Below are 22,870 nucleotides of genomic sequence, written 5' to 3' on the forward strand. Positions count from 1 at the left end.
TAAATGCAGAAGATATGTTCTAATAGTAATGTTTACATGGTATATTTGCAATTCAAGCCAGTTATCCATTTTTTATAATTGTGTATTTTAATATGCTATGGTGCTATGCATTTTATATCATAACACCCTATATATTAATGCACCTCCGTAAGCATTGCCATTGAAATTTTACTTGTGCATTGCACAATTTTGATTTTAAATTTAATGCTGCATTCACAAATTTTCATTTAAATAGGGAATTTATATACCAGTTCAACTTTTTTTTTTTAAAAAGGAATGCACCTGATTATGTTTTAGGCATTAATTTTAAACTCAGTTTTTAGTGACATTATCAATTCCAATTTGGACCAATAAAAGTGCTACGCTACTAGCTGATCAGACCTACAGAAAAGGCCAAAAAGCGAAACAATAAATATAACTTAGCATTAAAATCACAGAAGTGGAGGAATGGGATATAATTTTTGGTTTGTACATCACCTAGCACAACGGGGCCCTGGTCCGTGACTAAGGCTCCTAGGCCCTGTGGCATTACAAACACAGAACAGACGAACCTTGCTCCAAAGAGCTTACATAGCTGTGCTAAGTACTTGAGCCTGGAATTATCATTGCAATCTAGTTGGCTCTTACGATATTAGAATGACATTAGGAAGAATTACACCTTACACTTCAAGTGGAAGTACTTTATTATGTCTTTCTGTGAATAACCAATTTATTGTTAAATTTGCTAATACCCAGTAACTCACCCTGACTCTGTCATATGTACCATAAATAAGTTTGGGACCATGAAACAGGTTGAGTACTTAAACACCGCTGCAGATTTGTCTTTTCAAAGTGTCAGTTGGCAGCCCGTTGAGCCTGCTTGGTCTAAACACGCTGATAGGTCCAAAAGGAATGTATCTCTGAGCATGTACACTCTTCTTGTGGAAACATTCCATCACATACTAGTGTGAAATCACTTCAAAATGTCAACAATAGCACTTCATTGTCTTATAGTAGATTCATGCTTTTATTGGTTGTCTCAATGTGACTCAACAGTTTCAACAATGCAGCTGGGTTGTATGGGAAAAGGTTTCTTCTCTGTAACCTAGAAATTGCTTTTTGCAGTTCTTCCAGACATTTCATTGATTTGAGAAGCATTCTTTCTACAGGCACAGGGTTATTTGGAGACATATTACATACCCCGAGTGACAAGGGATTAGAACTTTTTTGTTTCAGGGGCAACACTTTAGGTTCAAGTGTATGGGGTTTGGCATGTACGTCCATACAAACAGTTTCCCTTATCTTTGTACTGCCTTGATTGTTTGAAGGCATCTGCTTCATGTTTGCCAAACACTCCTTTCCCACTGATTCCAATTCAGAATCTTCTGAACTGTCATAATTAACAAGGCTTTGAAGGCAATCCAATGCAGATGTGTTATCAGTCCATATCAATGAGTTAGACTTGTTGGGTTTTACAACTTGGTCATCACCTTGCTGTTCCATGGGTACAGAAGGCTTCTGGGAAGAAGCCAAAGATACCAGAGTGTGTTGTACTGGATCACAACAAGCATTCTCCAAACTTAAATCTGTCAGACAGGTTTTTTTTTCTTGGTGGGATGAGGTGACAAAAGAAACACACACACCTCTTTTAGACGCAATATCAAAGCAGTTAGAGATGTTGACAAAATGATGCCAGTCTTCTCTAAGAAGTTTTAAATATCTTACAAAATACTCAAGGAAGCAGGTTTCTGATGAAATCAAAAAGTCAAGAAGAACTGTGGAATCAAACGCAATACTTTTTAGGAAAAATAAAAAGATACAGTGAGGATTACAGCCACTCTCATGTGTCAGGCAAATCCAGGTTTCGTCGTCTTCTGCTGCAAGGCACAAGTTATCAGCAGCATCATGCCATAACCTGAAAAGTTACCCAAACACAGATTAAACCGAATCCAATAGAACAGTTATTTAAAAATACTGAATAATTTTCCATAAACATTCTTGCTTAACATTTTTAGTAATTTTAACTACAGAGGTAGAAGCAATGTATGAGAGATCAGCAGGATACACACCAGATCCTATTATAGTTTAATATTAAAGGCAAGGTTTTCCAATCTATATATTGAACTCAGCAAAACTATAATATAACAATATATGGAGATATACATATCTCAGAGCTGGAAGGGACCCCAAAAGGTCATTGAGTCCAGCCCCCTGCCTTCACTAGCAGGACCAATTTTGTCCCAGATCCCTAAGTGGCCCCCTCAAGGATTGAACTCACAACCCTGGGTTTAGCAGCGGTGTTTGAGCTGGAGCCCCTGTTGGTATAAAAACAAGAGGGGACTGCTAGCATAGTGTTCTCTGTGAGGGCTCCACAGCTTTGGAATTTGCTCCCCTTCTTGGTCTGAAATATCCTTAATTTGATGACCTCCAGGACATTAAGATACCTGAAATATTGGTGGTCAGTTATCGTAAACCGTACTACTCCATTTAATATGTATTTATATGTTACGTCAAAGGTGCCTCGAATATGTGAGTAGATATCCTTTTCACATTTTTTTAAAAATACAAACAATTAATAAAGGTTACTTCATTCACAAGATGCTATGCACCTTGGAAAAAGTTATTTAGGTTCCTAAGTATAGATTTAGGTGTCTAACTTTAAGGCCAGCATTTTCAAACCTGGGTGCCTTAACATTTAACAACAGACACTACTAGCAATAATGCAATCAAAAAATCTGAAATTACAAAGTGATTCACCCAGCCAAGTTTCTTTTCATAAAGTTGGGCTGCATCTCCTGTCCCCTCCCCTGTACAGGAAATTGAATGAAAATGAAACAAAAGGGTTTGCATGATAAATTTATAATGCACAAGAACTCAACACATTTTAGATATCAGTATTGCCACTTCTCAGCAAGTTATGGGGATCCTGCCTAAGAAACCATTACTGTAAGGTGTGATTACAGTTCACTTCAGCAATCCTCAGATTCAACTTCCATTCATTCTTAAAGTTTAATCATAACATGAAATCCTTCTCCAAAAAGTTGAGTGTTCACAAAAAACACTCAAGTCTTGCCTTTCAGTCAGCATCTGACCATCACTCAAATTCTGTGAAGTCAGCTACTGTGAATTAGAGGGTAGGATTGAACTTGTAATAGAAAGACTACTATAAACACCACTTACAGTCTGATCTGAAACATATTAACATCAATGTAAGACTCCCAGTGATTTCCAACTACACCTCTACCCCAATATAACACTGTCCTCAGGTGCCAAAAAATCATACCGCATTATAGGTGAAACTGCGTTATATCGAACTTGCTTTGATCCGCCAGAGTGTGCAGCCCCGCCCCCGGAGTGCTGCTTTACCGTGTTATATCTGAATTCATGTTATATCGGGCCACGTTATAATGGGGGTAGAGGTGTACTGTTAATGTCAATGGGAACCATATCAGTTCCTACAAAGTAGTTCATTAAATCCATTAAAGATTGTTAATGTATTTTCTTGTGTTATTACTTTATGTAATGGTCATATAAAAATACTGCTATTGTGAACTGTATGATCTCACTAAATAAAAGCTTAATTTGTCTTCAAAGATCTAACAAAGAAATTAATATATATATACCAACCTATCAAACTTTAAATAAACCGTTAACAAAGATTTAGCAGCTTCCAGCATGTCATCATCTTGTTCTATAAAGACCATGGAAAGCCACTCACAAGGATGTACATTTGAATGAAAATGTGGAGAAGACTTCAGATGTTTCTTCAAGAATATCAATAACCGGGACATGAAACTCTGCAAGTCTGCTAAAAATAGAGAGCATAACTGTGAAATTTTGCTTTCACTTTTTCATATTGAAAAGCCAAACCCACATTTCCTTAAAAAAAAAAAAAACAGTGGACAGTATGGAACCCAGTTGTCCAAGCACACATCCCTTAGCTCAACTGAACTAGCACTGCATTGACAAATGCCTTGCAGAATGATACCATTTATGGAGTCAAAAATCAAAGCCATCAAAGCAAAGAGCCATCAGCAAAATCATTTCACCTCAAATCCAACATAGTTACTTTTTGCACAAACGTATATGTAAAAACTCTTACAATATTTACTTTTATATGTCTAATGCAAAACACAGATTTCACTGCTCAAGTGGAGGACAACTTCCAGAAGAGTTAACATTGATGCAATTTAAGGACATATGCAAATATATTATTTGAAGAATGGGATTCTTAGGCTCTTGTTACTTCCTCCCACAGAAAGACCACATATAAGAGATGGGGGGCGGGAGGAACCTTTATGGTTGTGGGGTGGGAAGGGGTCAGCCCTCTCTCTCTCCCAGGTTTACTGCAGAATAAACAAGGAGATTACATCTCCATAATCTGCTGGTGTCAGGAGAGCTGTAAAAAAATCCAAGGCCGTCTACATAGAAACCCTATATTCCCACACTTGCCCTGGGGTCTCTCTCATTTGGCTCTCTGACTGCATGTCTCCATTGGCCCTGGCCTCCAGCAAATGCAAATGTAGAGAGAGGGGTGAGATATAATCCACCTCATGCCACAGATAGAATGATCTGATAAGGCCACCTTGCTGTATTTTATCCCACTTGGTCCCTCCCATGCAAAGGAATAATCTGGTGCAGTGTTAAGACTAAGATCCCTATGGTCCAGTTTTTTTTAGCGTCAACGAATTGCAGAATCAGGGCCTAAACTTTTGCAGGAAATATAAATGTATGAAACTGGTAATACAAACATAGCAAAATCTACTCTGACAAAAAAAACCCTTCAAAGATTAGATAGGTTCTCATATGTATCTTGGGAGACTGCTGTGAATGAACATAAATGCTGAGAGATACAAACCAAACCTTGCCAGAAAATTACATTATTCGGGAAGATGTCCATTTTCTAGGTCACCACAGAACTGTACCATGTTTGTGGGGATGGAGGGGCAGAAGGAGAGGCCCATCTATACTCTTAGCCCAGCAGAAGGATCTGTCCTATCTCGGGGCCTCTCCTTCTGCCCCTCCACCCCCACGAACATGGTACAGTTCTGTGGTGACCTAGAAACGAAAGCTTATGCTCAAATAAATTTGTTAGTCTCTAAGGTGCCACAAGTACTCCTCGTTCTTTTTATTATTATTAAGAATATAAAATTTTCCTGCAAGTCTTCATTCTGATTGCAACACCCCCTAATTTTAAATACTACCTGTACACTGCATGTCAGCAGCACCTGCATTGCCACATATGGCCTGAGGATACAAGAGGAAAGATTCTCCCAAGACTACCATGCCATTTTATTGCTGTGGCCAGCTCTTGAAAAACAACCTTGTGTGTACCATATAAACACCCTTCCTCATATGAGAGATTTACCTCTGCAATATTCCAGTGCATAGTAAAAAGATTCCTCAAATCCAAATTTGGGCCCAATTTTCCAAACAAGTGCTCTCAGCATTTTAAAAAAAACAATGGCATCTTAGATTATCAGAAAGTATTTCTTAGATTGTATTGGAAAAGCTCTATGGATTGAATGATATAATCTGAATGGAAGCTAATGCTGTAGCAAGATTTGTTACAACGTGGGAATCACCTTTGTTGTAAAAAAGTACAATGTAGCTCACCCTAAAATTAGATTTTTAAAGGCTTGCCTTGCTTCTCAGCAAAAGACTATGAACCTTCAATCATCATACATGCTCAGGTACTTTTCAGACTGAAATCAGGGATCATTCTATTCCCCCCCACCCCCTCAGAACTAGAATATCTGGTAACTACCACCAAGGGTTAATTTAGTTCAAATATAGCAAACAAACAAAACCCCAAACCCATATTATCACCCAACCACCTGTGCCTAAATTGTGTTCCTAACATTTCAGTTCTATAGAATCATAGAATTATCAGGGTTGGAAGGGACCTCGGGAGGTCATTTAGTCCAACCCCCTGCTCAAAGCAGGACCTAATCCCAACTAAATCATTAAACTTAAGTGAAGTCATTACTCTTAATATTTTAATAGTGTTTTAATCTAGCTGGTTGCACCCTTCGTACCATCTGGAGGCCGAGCTCATTGTATATCTCTGGGGCTCACTGGATCCCTTCATTCCCCTCACAATCTTCCTGGGTGCCACCATCCCATGCCCCTCTATTTCAGGGACTCCTTGCAACTCCCACTTGAATATTCCTTCTGCAGTAGTTCTGTGTGCACCCCATTCCCTTCTCCTCTCATACCAGGGTCCCTCATTTTCTTCACTATGCCAGTGGCTCTATGGGCACTCCCATTCCCACTTCCCCACCACAAATAGCAGAGGCTCTGTGTGTCGCTCCTTTCTACTCCCCCACCCCAATGGCAAAGGCTGTGTGCGCTCCCTTCTCCGAGTCCCCCATTCGCCCCACCAGGCCAGGGTTTCTGTTCCCCACTCATGCCCCGCTCCCACCATACATGGGGCCCCAATCTCTGCATCATGCAGCAGCTAGGTCTCTCTCCTTTCTCCCTCCTAAAGTACCTTTCTTCCCCACCCCAACTGTAAGGGAAGGGGCAGATAGCTGGTTCCTCTCTCCCCCACCTGACGCAGGCATTGAGGAGGCCGGATATTAAGAAGAAAGAAAGGGATTCTTTTCTCTCCCTCTGCCTGCCCCCATGGCTGACAATTCACCCCAGGGACCCAACAGGAAGAGCAATTATTTCTCTTCTGTTATTCAGGGTGTCAACACATTACACTCTACTGGGAGGATGAGTAGGGGTACTGTTATGCTGCAAAGTATTAATAGATGACAGTAGCTCCATGTGTTCCTATGTTCCCTCTATCAATGTTCTGATTGTCCCCAAAATCAACAGGGTTCTGGCCACTAATTCCTAGAAATTCCCTGAAAATCGAATTGGTCGGATGTGGCATTCAGAAATAATTGTGTTACACACAAAGAGAAATGCTGTTGTGTATAAGACTTTGCAAGCTCAGCCAACAATTTTAAATTGCCTAAATCAACTATAAGCTTTAGAATGCATGCTACTTAATGAATTTAAACAGAACATTACCTTTTATTTCAGCTGCTTTAGTAGAGTTCTGCACCTTGATCTCTAAAGCTTTAAGTAAAACCAAACTTAAGGCTCTGAGGATTACTTGGTCAGGACCACTGCGGATGCCATCTTCAGGTTGAGCTTCACTGCCTCCAAAATAGCTGGCTTTTTCAGAAACAGGTATTTGATTCAGCCACCCCAAATTCACAGCTTGCAAAACAACATTAGCCAGCGCTAACATATCCTTATCCAAATAAGGATCCTGTAGGGATAAAGGGGGTAATGATCCACTTATGAAATCTTCACCAGCTTTATAAAGGATGCATTTTTTGAGGAGCATAATGGACTTCTTCTTGATTAAATAATGAACTGATGAATAAGTAAGGTCCAAGATGCAAGAAGTATTCAAAAATAAAATTCTTTGGCATTTGAAATGTAACTCTATTTGGATTCTTGAGGCCACAAGAACTTCAAGAAAATCTATGAATCCGATCAAGTTGTTTGCAGCTTTAGAATATAGTGAAGTATCCTGGAAGCTGTTAAAACGATGAGACAAAATGGAATTGTAAAATCCTTCAAGTACAGTATCAAGAGGAGTGAAAACCTTTTTCAGGATATCTATAATAAATAAAATAATGTTAAGCAGAGTTGAAGTGGAGTTCCTAAAGTACAATTCAATTAACCAGATAATTTAAAACAACTTTTCACCACTGAAATAGCATCAGCAAGGAGGAGATCATCATAATCTCTCAAATTCAATGTGTATTGGGGGCACTGTATTTTCATTTTTAATATATTTTTTTTGTATTATGACAAGGTAAATAACCCATTGCCATTAGTATTTTAAACAGGCTGATTTCTCTGAAGGATATTAAGTAGCCTTCCTCCCCCTAGTGGACACTTGTATATTAATATCAAAAAAATCTTACAATACCTGCTTTGTGCAAATCTTTATCTTTCAAAATGTCTCTAATAATAGCTCTAAGAATCCATAGACATTCTGCTACTTGATCACTCTTAGGGAATTCTGACAGAGTCTTCAAACAAAAAGTGAGCCAGGTGACATTAAATGTATTCTAGAAAAATAAATTAAAAAATCATTCTGTATGCACAAAATGTGATGTGATATTACTTTTTTTTTTTTAAAGTTATAACTGTTGTGCATAGTAAGTTAACACACTGATACATATAAAAGGAGTAAGTGTGGGAATGGACAAAGAGACAGACAGAATATAGAAGTGCCAAGCAGTTTTACTAAAGCACCTATCATTCCTTTACAAACATTAAACTGCACAACAGCAATTTGGTAAGCAAAAATCCTCCTCATTTTACATACAGGAAAACCAAAGCCTGGTGAAGTTATGTGATTGATCTGAAGTCCCACAAAAGGACTGTGGCAGATGCAAGAATTGAACTCATAGCTCCCACATTTCTTGTTTCTAGTGCTATTACCAGCCTCAAGTGTGGGTAGCAAGCACGTGTCAGATAGCAAGTGTCAAAAATCGGGACAGGAGGTGGGGGGTAATAGGTGCCTATGTGAGAAAAAGACCCAAAAATCAGGACATCTGGTCACCCTAAGTGTGGGGAACGGTTTGCAAGAAAACACAACCATTCAAACTATTTTGTACATGTGCAAGTTATTTTCTTACTAGTGAATTAAGCAGTAACACATTAGACAGAAACTGAATTAATGGGCTTCATCATTTTAAGACCCCTGTGCAGGAAGTATTAAAAACAAATATGTTCTGAAAGACAATACCATCCAAAGAAATTGCTATAGGGCCTATAGTATGTGCCCACTAAGTAAACAGGGTAGTTGTACCTTTGTCAGTCCCAGGATATTAGAGAGACAAGATGGGTGAGGGAATACCTTTTATTGGACCAATTTCTGTTTGTCTCTCTCACCAACAGAAGTTGGTCCAATAAAAGATATTACCTCACTCACCTAGTCGCAATAAGTAAACAGTAAGTTTTGGTAACTGGGGACATTCAGAAAACAAAAAATGGAAAAGTATTCTATTAGTTATGAACAGGTTGGTGCCTATTTTTATTTGCTGAAGGATTTAGATTTCAAATAAATGTAAATATAGTAAGATTTATGAAGTTCAGCAAGCTGCACAATTAATATTCTACAATGCAAATCGCCTAAAGAGAATATCTTTGTGACACAAAAATAAAACTATTAAAAGCATTTTAAAACAAAAACCACAAGCTTGATGTATTTACATTAAAAGAAATATTCATGCTCACTTTCAGAACGTTGCTCCTGCCTATGTTTCTGACCTCACTTCTTCCTACACATTCTCCTGATCCCTGTCAGAGCCACTAACTGCTCCCTTTGTCCACTCCATGCTCTCTTTGGGTATGTCTATACTGGAAATGGGAGCCAGTCTTCCAACCTGAGTAGACAGACTTGTGCTATCAGGACTCGATCTAGTGCTCTAAAAATTGGAACTATGGATGTTCCGGTTCGTGCAGAAGCTCAGGTTCTCAACCCTAGGGGCCTGGGTGGGCTTGAGAGCCCAAGCTCCCACCAGAGGTGGAACATCCACAATTGCTATTTTTAGCACACTAGCTCAAGTCCCGCTAGCTCTCTCCCAGTTGCAGTGTAAACATACCTTTCATGCCCCTCCTACCACATTTGAAATAGTCTCTGGAAACATTTAACAAGCATCTTCCCTTTCCTCCACCAAATCACTCCTCACCCAATACCTCCTCAGTGTGGCCCTCTCCCACAATGCTACCTCATACTACTTTTACACTCTGTTCCGGAAAATGGCTCTGAAAAAAGACAGTGTGTCCAGAGTTGAGAAAGAGCAAGATTTTGAAGCAGGAGGCCACTGAGAGATGTGCCCATGGCAAGCTGCAAAGCAGTCATGCTAGCAAGTACACAGATCCATTGTCTAAAATTCCTTTTGGAAGGATGGAACATGGTAGACAGAGGTGTTACAGATTTGAGGCTGCAGATGCAGGAAGGGAGCAGCTCTGTTATTACTCTATAGTCTGATGGGCATGGAAGGATTCCAGCACCTCCTCCCACCAACAGGCACTGCACCTGTTTAGGCAGGCTTTGCACTAGAGAGAAAATTTAATTGTTACACTGTAAAATGTTCAGTGACTGCTCTGTGTCATTTAACTATTGTAGAAGGTCAGCTATAGTTAGATGGAACAACTAAGGAAAACTGGAAGGAATGTATCCACCAAGTACTCATGTTTGCTTTGATAACTTACATACAAATTCAAAGTCCACCCAGGAACCTGACACACTCACCTCTTTCTTTAGTTGGAAATATATAAGGGAGGCTATACTTTTTGAAGCCATGTGAGACAATAGTTTATCAGAACTATTGCATAGACAAATCTGCAGACATGTAAAAAAAAACAAAACAAAAAAAACCCTGTAAGTTACACTCACTTTTTACTTTGTTTTGAAAAGTTTTGAAAATAATTTAAAAAAGCTTACTAATTTTGAATCAATTTTTGTCTCTTTCAGAAGAATTGTTATTATATCAAGGTACTTCTGTCTTATGCTGAATTCAGTTTCCTGGGACTGTACTTTGGCAATCATCATCTTGATCAATGTTAACTGTAGCAGTATCATTTCCCGTGAACAGAACATTGAAGAGCTCGTGTTTGCAAAGCTATCAGATTTATCATCTGTCACAAGGGCAGGTGCATCTGAAACAGCAGAGTCCTGATGGCTCCAAGTGCCCCAGTTAGGAGATTCTGGGCATATTTGATTATGTGACTCATTAACTCTTGTGGATGAATCTTGTGGTGAAACATGCGGATTGAGGAAAGCAGCATAATCCTGGCTGTTCTTTGTTAAAGGAGTGCCTACCAGCACATCCCTATGCAGCTGCTGGAGAAGAGACAGATCTCCCATTTTGGGAAAAATTTTATGAAATTTTATGTTTTGGAGAATGCCTCATGCCTTCACTTATTACTTGTGGACATTATGGGTCACTTCAGAAATTACTTCTGTCCAATCAAAGAAATGGATTTGTAGCTTTATAAAGGCATTTCTTCTAGGGTATCTAGGAAAAAAGTAATGAGATTAAATCATTTTTGCTATTAAATTTAATAGATTAGCAGAATGATACAGCTAAATATGGATCATTTACTGAGCACCATAGTTAAAATGAAACTACTTTTAATAAACATCATTTGAAAGAAAATCTGGGAATGTGCATTTAGCACAATATTCCTTAAACAGCAAGGACGATAACTAACATCCACACAAAACTCTTCATCCAAACATCCCAAAGCACAAAATGTGTTATACCACAAATCCAGGAATCTTGCCAACCTCTGAAATGAAGCCATTTGGATGGAGTCATGCAGGACTGGGTGCATAGCAATACTTCTGAAATGGAGCAGAAAGAGAAAAATACTGTGACCATTTGAAACTTCAGAGGAATTTTAGGCAGGCAAGGGGAAGTTACTGAGTCGATTTGACCAGCCATGCAAAAATACCATGCCATCCTGAATGATCGAGATCTCAATTTAAAGTCACTCCTGTAAAAGCTCCAGCAACACACAGTGCCTTCTAGCATCATGCTGGGACACTGATTCAGACATGAGGGAACAGTGCCATCTACTGCATTTCCAGCACCCTTTCCTACAACATCCTGGGTTTTGCCAGCTATGAATAAGTATTTTTTTTTTTTTTTTTTTTTAAAAAGAACCGAGTAAAGATGCATTGCCAGTATGTCTTGATGTTTGTCCACTGGAGAAAATGTATTCAACCTTATTTTCAAAACTTGTATTCCATGGATGTTCAATCATAGCTTGTTTTGACTAAACATATACAAATCTGCATTTTTTTTTACTGCTACAGACATCCCAACAACTGATCTACTTCCCTTTTAAAGCCATTCACTGTACCAAGTTTTAAACCACTTGGTTGATGGACAAACAAAACTCAAAAAAAAGGAAAACAATACGTTCACTCTGGATTTTAACTAAAGATAATAAGGCCCCAATTCTGTAAATGGATCCAGGTGAGCACACCCTTGAACCAGTATAGAGTCCCAATGAAGTCAGTGGGACTATACAGCAGCATCAAGATCTGCCTGCATATATGTGTTTGCAGGATGAAGGCTTCAAACTTAAGTTTATTAAAAGTACTTGCTGATAACTGTGCAAGTTTTTGCAGGATTGGCACCAAAATATTTTTAAATGGCCAAACATTAAAAGCATTACCAAAGAGTTGTATTAAAAACAAGCTAACTTAACTGCTCTTATGTAGATTCTTCTGGAGTTCACAGATATTAGTGAGGGCAGGATTCAAGTGCTCGCTGGAACTGATGAAGGCAAGGCAGGCTATCAGAAGACACATTTTGATCTGAAACACAAAAAGAGAACGTTGGGGAAACACTATTCTCCTTCTCCAGAACAATATAAAACACTGGTTTCTTACATCTGGCTTCTCATTTCTTTTTTACATAGCTAAGCTAAGGTCAGTCTGAAGTGGGTAGGGTTCAAGATTTTCACCACAAGAATTCTTAAGAATCACTCTTAAAAAAAATGGAGATGAATGACCCAATACTACACTCTGTTGCACGTGAGCTCCAGGGGAGTAATACACACATACTGAAAAGCAGAACTTGGCCCTTGCTTTAATAAACAGAATAAAACAAAGCTTGTGTAATTGCATTAGTTAACGTCTACATTTTCAAAAGTCCCGGTCTCTAATTCTGGGTGCCTGATTTCTAGAGGTGCTGAGCACCCTCCAGCTAAAGTCAATAGAAACTGCAGGTGCTCACTACTTCAGAAAGTAAGGTTCTTTTTACCGTCTGCAACTGAGACACTCCAAATAAGAAGCTACTTAAGAAGCTGGGTCTAAGAATCTGTGAACACCCCTAAATATACATAAAAGTCCTTGCCAGGAAGGCCATACAAATACTTCAACCACATGTAGAAAGACTGACTTTGTTATCAAAGATTATACTTTAAATAGCATCACAATTATTTAGTACAGCTTAAAGAGAAGTTACTATGAATTTAAGTATCACTCTTTAGTTTCAAGTGGGAGTATCTATCTAGGTACTTACACAGCTCCATCACCACACAAGTGCCTTGACAGACAGATCTCCATACCAGAGAACTAAAAAGACACACTTAAGATCATAGCAGTTTCTCTTTGCATACTATTATCTTTAGGTGACAGTTACGACTCATAACACACTCCAGAGGCACTTTTTTAGCACCTTTCTAGTTTCTATTAACTCTCTCTACAACATTAGAAACTTTTCCCCCAGCATGCCTTTTTGGGGCTGGGCCTTAAAATTTGGCAGAACTAAACAAGCACAGTCCCAGAGTGGTCATTTTGTAACTAGCTGCATTTCTTTTTCCAGCTGGTAAGTACTTATATTCCCTTTCTTATTCATGAAAAGATAGCACATTGTCATAGCATGATTCCCAGCACATCTATCAATTATACTTGCAAGCAGTAGCAAACAGAACCACGTACATATTTTTAGCTTCTGCTTATTTTGACTAGGAGAAATAGAGTAAAAGTATACAAAATGTTAGACTGTAGCACCCAGCATATATATACAGTACCTTTTAGCTGAAGATCTCAAAGTACTTTCCAAAGGTAGGGAATATTCCCATTTTATATATGTGGAAATTAAGTTATAGATAAATAAAGGGACTTTCCAAGGTTATGTAGCAAACTAGTGACAGACTGAAGAATATAACCCAAGTCTCCTGACTACCATAACTAGACCATATTTCCTCTGAGGCAGAATCTAAAATTGGAATTGGAAGATAAGACATTATCCATAATGAACTATAAAAATTGTGGTAGCACTATGTTTTTTTACACAGACATCCATGTATTTTTGAGAATATCTTTCCACCGCACTTGTGACAGCTGACCTGCAGGTTTTAGAACCTTACAGTGTTCCTCAGCCAAATCTCAATCAGGCTGATGCAGGGACCGCTATCAGTTCTCAAAGCCTGCACTTTACATATTAAGAAAAAATCTGATACTTCAGGCTATACATTTCTCCTTCATTTGCAGAATATACTTTGAATTCTACTGGAGATAGAAATTTATGATCTGAAACCTCATAAAATTTCTTTGGAAATCACCCTGTGAATATTTTATACAACTCTGAGTTTAATCTCTATCTAAACCAATACATAAAATTATTTCAACATATTTACTAATGTACTCAGGACCAAACTGAATTACTGTCCGAGATGTTAAATGAATGGATCTCTCGTGCACCAATTTATACAATACAGTGAGGCTGTTAGTGTGAAATAAATTTAGAACTCCTCTAGGACAAGCACTATGAAATTGTACCTTTGCAACATGATAGTGTTTGTGCTTTCCCTGACCATATATCATAGTTATACAGCACCATTAATTTACACGGCACTTTACCAAACATTGATAAGACATGTCACTTGCTCAAGACCTCAATCTAAAACAGATTAAACCAACGTAGGATACCAGGTCAGGAAAAGGGGAGAGAGTGTCGGTCATTACAAAATGGGAGAGGGTTGCTTTAAGAGATGGGTTTTAAGAAGTTAATTTGAAAGCGCGAAAAGATGCCAAAGGACAACAGAGATATTTTTTCAGCCATAGTAAGACACCATGGCAGAGGGCACAAAGCTAAAAGAGAGGGAATAAGAGACAGCTGTACGATAATAGGGATATGTAAGGAATAATGTACTCCAATTGTCCCTGGAAACCAATCAAGAGCGGGATCCAGAATAAGAGACAATCCCTGCCCTGAAGAGCTTGCAACGTAAATAGACAAGCCAGACAAAAGGTTGAGAGAAAAGGGATATAGCATATAAGCAGCGTGAATAATGTGATGGTTGTCAAACATCATGTTAATGCCATGATTGTTTTGGTTTAACTTAAATAAAAATCACAGGGATTGGTAAATAAGAATTACCTAAATAGAAAGTAAGGGAGAAGAAACACTGAAGGGAAAGGATTGGGGTAGGAAGCAAGGAGGACAGTTGACTTGAGGTCAACAAGTTTTGAGGAACACTATAAACCACAAAAGTCAATGGCTAGTCAATGACTCCACAATATCCCTAAAATAGAATTATAAAGTCTGTATTTGTTTTCAGGGTATAGTACTTCAGCTAACGTACTATATACAGAAATCCATCGCTCATTTGATAACCACTGATGTTGAAATAGTTTTGTTTTCAAATCACATTATCTTCTACATTCTCCGACTGCATTTTAAGTCACAAGTGATATTTTTTGGTTACAGTTGACCTGTGTCTATGGCATATCATGACTCACATAGGATACAACTAGCCAAGGAAGCATGTGTTTCTCACAATCATGACTAAAGGAAAGTCCTGTTAAATCATTATCTTTGTTTTGTCCTTCATTGGAGCATGATCATATTAAATGCTGTTGCATGAAAAGTTTCTCCTGACTGCTATCTTCACAAACAGAAAACAATGGTGGATTTAGCTATGATGCATGAAATATGGGGCATGAGCATACTCAAGTTTCACTGAAAGGCTCTGGCACCTGTCAAGGAGTCATGGCAGATCCACACACCATAGGATATAGATGAACTATACTCTGGCTCTCTGAACTTTATAATTGGCTGGAGAATTGTGTTTCAGCTTATAGGCTTGCCTTTAAAAAGCTGTTACATTTCCAGCCTCTGTGTGGGAATAAATATTTCCCATGTAAATCACAGTTCATCCTGCCTGCCTGTGCAGTCTCCAACAACTGTGAGGTGTGAACCATCTGTTATCTTGATCATCTGCAGTGTTGTTGTAGATAGGTTGGTTCCCAGATAGGAAACAGAAGGTGGGTGAGGTAATATCTTTTATTGGACCAACTTCTGTTGGTGAAACGGACAAGCTTCAACATTTAGACAGAGGTCTTTTTCAGGTCTGGGGAACCAGCTTGAAAGCTGGTCTCCTTCACCAACAGAAGTTGGTCCAATAAACAATATTACCTCAGCCACCTGCTGTCTCCTAATAACAACCATTTAGAACATCAACACTTAACTTTTTCCACTGCTGGTCATTATAGTAGCAACACCCAAGCTAATGTCCTGGCTGACCAGAGCAGTAATTATTGGAGCACAGTGGGGAACATAACTAATCAGGTGAGGAATTCATTCTCCCACCCCAAAATGTGCAGTCATCAACTACACCACATGGGGATGGGAAAGAGTAGAGCCTCCTCCCCACTCCCACCAGTATCAGATGTCTGCCAATAGCAAAGACCCCACACTTTTGCCTGACATTTTTTTTTTTTAAACCTGTTACTACAGGGAGCAAAGAGCCCGAGGACGGAGAGCTCAGAAGGTGGAAGCATCCCTGGCTTCATCTGCATCACGCCTAGAACAGCAGGTTTCCCATAGGCAGCCTCCCCTCCCTAGATTGCAAAGTGATGCTGTGAAAGATTAGCTCCTCCTCAACCTGCGGCCCTCTCCCCTCACCATCTGCCTCAACCTCAGCCCCTCCTCCTGCCTTCGCACACCCAACTGTCCTCAGCCCCCCCTCCTGCCTTCGCACACCCCCGCCCGCCCAACTGTCCTCAGCCCCCCCTCCTGCCTTCGCACCCCCCCGCCCGCCCAACTGTCCTCACCCCCTCCTCAGCCCCCCCTCCTGCCTTCGCACCCACCCGCCCAACTGTCCTCACCCCCTCCTCAGCCCCTCCTCCTGCCTTCCCACCCCCCCGCCCGCCCAACTGTCCTCACCGCCCCCCTCAGCCCCTCCTCCTGCCTTCCCACCCCCCCGCCCGCCCAACTGTCCTCCCCGCCCCCCTCAGCCCCTCCTCCTGCCTTCGCACCCCCCCGCCCGCCCAACTGTCCTCCCCGCCCCCCTCAGCCCCTCCTCCTGCCTTCGCACACCCCCGCCCAACTGTCCTCCCCGCCCTCCTGAGCCTCAACCCCAGCCCAGCCCCCCTCCACCCCCCAGCCGCCCTCACCTAGCAGCCCAAGGTCCCGCTCTTTAGCCATCGCCGCCAGGCCCCGCCACGGTGCATACGAGTCACGCAAGTCTCGCTCGCCCCTCCCACCCATCGCTGCTAGGCAACCCCCTCGCTTTACCCGCCCCTGGAGACGGGGCGCGGTAGGGCCCACTTCTCCCAGGACAAACTCGAGCGCAATCAATCCTTACCGTTAGCTGTCGCAAAGCCCCACCGGGCTTTACGGCATTTGGGAGGGGAGATGGGCGGAGTCGCCCAAACCCCGCCACCCAACCCGGCGCGGCGGTGGTTTACGGCTCGGGGCGGGACTATGGCTGCGGCAGCTGATTGGCTGCGGTGGGGGTCAGCCCCTGCCCAGTGACCCCGGAGTGAGGAGGGGGGCGGCTCAGTCAGTGCAAAGTGTCCCCACAACGCCCCCGGCTGGGTCTGCGGCTCCCCCCACCCCTGAGCCAGTGCCAGTGGGGGGAGCGGCGGCGGAGCGGCCGCCGGTCCCGTCCCCCTCAGGAGGAGACAGGTAACAGCCGGGGGGCTAAAGCCCTGTTTGCCCCGAGACTCCGTCATGGGGGCGCCTGCCCCAGCCACTGCTACGGGAGGGCTAAGCCCCCGCCCCTCCCCCCCCCCGCTGCCCGCCCCGAGGCTGCGCGCTAGGGGCTGCTCCCCCTGCCCACTCCCACGGGACTTTGCTGTGGGTGGGGGGAGGGGAATAGACTGCAGCCCCATAGGGCTGCTGGGGGGTCATTAGCCCCATCCCCCTGGATACTGGTCTTGGGCGGCTCCCCCCCTTCCGCCCCGTGATTCCTTTGACACTTTGGTATGGGGGGGCTCACCCCCGCTCTGCCCCATGGTTCCTTTGAGACTGCTCTTGAGGGGGAGGGCTATCCCCCCTGCCCCATGGTCCCTCTGAGACTCTGCTATAGAGGGGGCTAGCCCATTCCATACCTGCCCTCACCCCCCTGACTCATTTGAAGGAGACGTACTTCTCTCCTCCCACTGTATACCTTGCCCCCACTATCCTCCCAAGACTGTTTTGGAGAAGAACAAATCTGCCCCATGCCTCTCCCCCTTTGATCCCTCCTTGGATACTCAGTTATAGGGGGTTCACCCTTCCCTGCCCCCACTGTCCCCTTTCAGATACCTTGAAATACTCTGTTTTGTACATTGCTCCCCTCCCCACCTTTCACCCTCTTCCCCACTCTCGGAGGTCTCACAACAAATTTTTTGGTGGCCTCAGAGTGTGGTCACTAACTCTTGGTGGTGGCCACTATGACAATTTTTCTAAAATATTTAATTAACTTTAGGAAAAAATATAGAAAAATCCATGTCCAAATCATAGTAATTTATTTATGTAGGTTTTTTTTAACAGACTCAATAATAACAACAATGTACAGTTTTCTCTATTCTTTACTGGACTTAAATAGAATAGAAACACAAATAAGGTGCTTTGCATGTTCTTGTCTTTTATTGTTTTTTTTTTTTTTTTGGTTGTGGTTTTTTTTAGACATGCTAGCTAGTAAGTCTGCTTCTGTGAATAGTGATATTTGTATGTTTGTTAATATCACTTTTCACAGCAGCAGACTTGTTAGCTAGTTGGGAGGCAGTGAAAAGTGATATTAACATACAAATATCACTTTCCACAGCACACTTACTCAACCCTAGCAACTGGGAGACAAATTAAGCCTTAGATGGGGAAGTGGGAAGGGAGGTAGTAGGGCCAGGGGTGATGGGATGGATTGGTGAAGGGCTGGTGGCGGCATGGGGGCTGGGGCAATTGGGGGATGAGCCCGAAGCCCAGTGGCTAGGGGACGGAGCCTGTCTCTGTGCAGCCAAAGCCCAGAGACATGGTCGTAGCCGATGGCCAGAGCCCGCTCACAGCCGCTGTTGAGTGGACAGAGCCTGCTGCCCACCACCCCAAGGTTGAAGCCGGAAGCCCGAGCCCCACCACCCCCGCCCGGGAAGATAGGGAACTCGCACCGGATGTCTGCTCCTCCGCCCTTTGTGTTTCCAGAGTGGGGGTAGGGTCCAACCTTGTGGCCCCAGGGGAGGGGCTGCTCCCTCCTCCCCAATCAATGCCCAGGAGGCTGTTGCCACGAGAAAACCTCTGTGGCTGCATGTGGCCACCAGGGGCTGCATTTGCGAAATGCTGTTCTTGATTTTGGTTAGGAAAGACAAGCACTATCATCCTGAGCCCATTTTCTGCTCTCAGATGTTTCTACCATTTCTTTTACCACCCACCATCACCCTGACATTCTGTTCTGGGCCATCTGCCTTCAGACCTCGAAACCATGTCTGGTGGCTAACCTTCTCCCCATGTCCTACCTTTCTTCCTCAGAGCTCCTGAGACTCTGCTGTTGGGGAGGAGGGGGAGGGCAGTGGTTCGCTTGCTGCTCCTTTTAATTCCTCTGAAGCTGTGATTTGTGGGTTATTCTCTGCCCACCCTTTAATGGTCCTTGTCCCTTACGTCAATCCCAATGAGACTGTACTTTGAGGAGACAGACTATCCTGCTGTTTTTCTAACCCCATTCAAACCCTAAATATTCTCTATGGATTACCCCTCCTTTTCAATTTCCACTTTGTGGCAATACCCTTTGCTTCCTCTCTCTCCATTCTCCCTACTCCAACCGTGACAGTGTTTTGGACATGAACACCCTTTATCCTTCACTTCTCATTCATCTAACATTGCATAGCTCAGTTCTACCTCTCTCTTTTCAGGCTCAAGCTGCCTCAGGGGAGACTTGCAAGCTGTGAATCTGAAGGAGACGATACAGACAGTAAGAAAAAGTGAAAGTAGTACTCAATATAAAAGTGATAATCCACCTTCACTCTTCTCTCATATCCCAGGCCATCTCTGCATGTCCACCCTTGTCTGGATGTTTGTGGAACCCTTTCTTGTTGGTTCTAGTGACTCATTTATGTGAGTATGCAAGATTAGGTTTCCCCCTTCTCTAAAAACTAATTGCTGTTTGGCTTGAAAAAGTAAAATAACTTTGCAGTACCGGGAATGAACTTCTTCCCTTCTCTGTGTATTGTTCTGCGTTTTGCATTATCATTTGCTAAATATAGCACATATTTACTTACTTTTGTGGGCTGCGGCTTCGAGATCTTTTGTGGCTTGTCTCTTTAAGAATTTTATAAAAACTCCCTGTCAATTGTTAATTGGGTCTCCTTATTTAAAAATAAATAAACATTGTATACATCCCTCCCTTTGTCTTACTTCCAACCTATACACACAAAGGAAACCTTCCATAGTAACTGCAGTGATTGGGAATCATTACTAACATAGGTTATAGTAAATGCATTTTGATGGCTTACTTACAGTTATGTCTGTAATTCTTAATGAGTATGTGTGCAGATTGTATTGCAATTAGTTTGTGAACACTGAATACTAATCCATCAATTGATTGTTTACAAGTTCAGACCTTCTTGATGTATCTTGGCCTTTGCAGACTTAGTCACAGAAGAATCAAATGTTATTGTTCGTTGCAACTCAAAATGCTATTGGGAAGTGTTTGTTTTTACACAAATTCAAAAATGTTTTGATAGCAAAGGATTTACAAGGGTTTAGATAAACAAGGGAGGGTGACAGTTGGAAGAGATAAAGCTGCCTTAGTATATAGTTTTGTTAAATTTATTATTTTTTCTGCCAGAAATTCTGGCTAGATATTTATAAGTAACTTAACCATTTGCATTGTTTCTGATGATATTGAGTGTTTGAGCTTATATCTTATTTAAATGATTTTCAGGACTATTTGCAGTAAAATCTTCTTGCATAGAAATCATTCCTGTTGTTGGTTGGCTAATTGCACAGGGCAATAAGTGTACTTTACAAACAAATAATACTATGCCCCTATCCCAAATTATTTGCAATCTAAATAGATATTACATGATGAGTAATGTTAGAGTGGTAATAAGAATTGAACAGAGTCAGGGGGGAAATAGAGAATATGAGCATTGCAGCAATAAGATTGAGACTGCTTCAGTCAGTAGTGCATGTGTCTTGAGAATTCAGTGGTTTGTGTGCAAATACTGTTACTATGAGAATAAGGGTAAGTTTGATAGGCTGAGAGAGTGGAAGTGGTTGTGAGGAGGAAGTTTCTTTTGAAGGAAAGAGATAAAAAAAGAGAGGAGTGGCTCAGGGGTAGGGGTCTACATGGAAGAAGGTATGAGTAGGAGAAAGATGTTATTGGCCCATCTTAAAGCCTAGACCAGATTTACATGAAAGTTGTAGATGATAATTGGAAAGGATTTCCGAAGTACTCTGGAACCATCCCTTTCGTAGTATGCGCCAGTTGATGGAGTTCCTGGTTATATTTCTTTTCATTGTCAATCTACATCTAAATATGTCCTCTCCTTATTCAAAACATTTATACGTTTCATTTACCTTAAGAGGAGCTGTGCATTGTGATAGAGAAAAAGGAAACCAAATTGAATACATTTAAAATCATTGTTATAATCCAAGTTAACTGGTAACATAGCATAGCTTCTAGGTCTATCTATATTAGGAAAATGACCCACTGTTGACACTGGTTTTCTGAAGAATCCTCTTAAGACAATCTTGAAATTGCAAGTTTAGATGAGGCTAAGCTTTTCCACCGTTATATAAAGTATCAATACTGCTAGTGTCTACTGCACGTTTTGAAATGTGTTGAAAAGGGTTTGACCCAGTCTTCACTAGCACTCATATTTTTTTCAGCACCAGTTTCAGAGTGGGTAGGCTGTACTTTTTGCTGACAACACTGGTCAACAATTGATCACTTTCCTAGTATAGATGGATTCTTAGTGCATGTTGCCCGTGGTCAAACATAATTGTTATATATCCATGGCTAAACAAAAACTTAACAGCCATGCAAGTCAAATAAGATTTAGAAGATGATTTTCGAAAAATACAATGAGGAAGTACTCTGTTACCTGTCATTCATGGTTATGGTGTACGATCAAAATCATACGCTTACTGCTATAGAATGTGCTTGCTGCATATATTCAGTGTGCACCCATGGGCTTTTCTACATGAGGGAATCTTGCACCAGTGTAATTTCACTGATGTTGCTAGGCTGGTGCAAACCTCCAGCATAAATGTGCTTTATTTTTTGTTCAAATCCTTAGTTCTTTGGGATTCATTCATACGATGAACAAGCATTGATTTTTGTTTGTGGGGCTCCTTTTTTAACATAAAATACTAATTCAGCAAAGTTTGTGACAAGTACAGTTTTGTGAATGTGATCACTACCAATCAGGGAATTAGCTGACAATTGAAACTTCATTGGTGGTTGGGACAAGTAATGAAGCAGGGTTAGAAACTGAAGGCCAAATCAGGATCTCTGTACTACAAGTACAGCTATTTCCTAGGTAGGAGGAAGACTGCGCACGTAGGCTTACAGGATAAATAGATTTTTTTCTGTTGTGCTTTCTAGTTGTATAAAACTACCTTTTTTGTTTTTCTTATGGTGGACTCTTAGAAACTGGAAGACTTGCTGACTGAAACGGTCTTCCATTGTTGAGCCCTCAGCATTAGCTTCCAGAATTGTATTATGAATTAAAAACTGTTGTGTTATCCACCCAAGTGGTCCATTGTACTGTTTCCATTCAAGTTTTTAGGATGTTCTAAAATGAGACTCTGAGCAAATATAAATCTTTAGTTGAAATCTTTGGATGGTGAAACAGGTTATATAAATGCTGCTTATTTTTATTCAGCATCAGCTGTGTTGTAAGTATTCTAGGAATGATTGGATATTTCAGTTTATCAAAATATTCTCTCTCTACTTGTTGATTCTCATTGAAATGTCACTTCAGCTATTTAAATGATAGAAGTCACATGTTCACGTCAGTTCCATGGGAAATTACAAGCAGCTTTAATTTGATTATGATTTCTTGGAGGCAGTTATGCCCATGAAAAATTTGTATACAAAGAATCGTCTTTTTCTTTTTTTTTTTTTTTTTTTTTTTTTTTTTTAA

At 41.1% G+C, this 22,870-nt stretch overlaps 2 protein-coding genes across 15 annotated transcripts in view; one reads left to right on the forward strand and one right to left on the reverse strand.

Moving 5' to 3' along the window:
* Positions 1-665: 665 nt before the first annotated feature.
* LINS1 (lines homolog 1) lies at positions 666-17,164 on the reverse strand. 9 transcript variants are annotated; one of them, XM_034784010.1, is made up of 9 exons: positions 16,922-17,022; positions 12,223-12,331; positions 11,294-11,350; positions 10,448-11,021; positions 10,256-10,345; positions 7,919-8,060; positions 7,003-7,602; positions 3,607-3,787; positions 666-1,894 (listed from the first exon to the last, which is right to left on the reverse strand). In XM_034784010.1, the coding sequence occupies exons 4-9, from the start codon at positions 10,868-10,870 to the stop codon at positions 988-990; spliced, it is 2,343 nt and encodes a 780-aa protein (XP_034639901.1). In that variant the 5' UTR covers positions 10,871-11,021; positions 11,294-11,350; positions 12,223-12,331; positions 16,922-17,022; the 3' UTR covers positions 666-987. The 9 variants fall into 9 exon arrangements, with proteins under 9 accessions (XP_034639901.1, XP_034639897.1, XP_034639898.1 ...); XM_034784006.1 differs by having other exon boundaries at positions 11,270-11,350; XM_034784007.1 differs by lacking the exons at positions 11,294-11,350; positions 16,922-17,022 and adding an exon at positions 17,113-17,164.
* Positions 17,165-17,275: 111 nt separating this feature from the next.
* ASB7 (ankyrin repeat and SOCS box containing 7) overlaps positions 17,276-22,870 on the forward strand; it is a 41,148-nt gene continuing 35,553 nt past the window's right edge. For 2 of the 6 annotated variants that reach the window (XM_034784352.1, XM_034784355.1), the window contains exons 1-2: positions 17,276-17,435; positions 19,631-19,832. The gene's annotated coding sequence lies outside the window, so the exon portion shown is untranslated. The remainder of the gene's footprint in view (positions 17,436-19,630; positions 19,833-22,870) is intronic. The other 4 variants (XM_034784354.1, XM_034784357.1, XM_034784356.1 and 1 more) reach the window with 3 other exon arrangements.

Source organism: Trachemys scripta, chromosome 10 (genome assembly GCF_013100865.1).
Source record: "Trachemys scripta elegans isolate TJP31775 chromosome 10, CAS_Tse_1.0, whole genome shotgun sequence".
In the NCBI taxonomy this organism is placed as follows: domain Eukaryota; kingdom Metazoa; phylum Chordata; order Testudines; family Emydidae; genus Trachemys; species Trachemys scripta.

Coding starts and splice junctions, on each gene's coding strand:
- LINS1 (XM_034784007.1), bottom strand. CDS start 10,870: ATGGGAGATCTGTCTCTTCTCCAGCAGCTGCATAGGGATGTGCTGGTA. Junction 10,346..10,447: donor CAAAAATTGATTCAAAATTA/GTAAGCTTTTTT, acceptor ACATGTCTGCAG/ATTTGTCTATGCAATAGTTC. Junction 3,788..7,002: donor TAAAGCAGCTGAAATAAAAG/GTAATGTTCTGT, acceptor CTCTATTTTTAG/CAGACTTGCAGAGTTTCATG.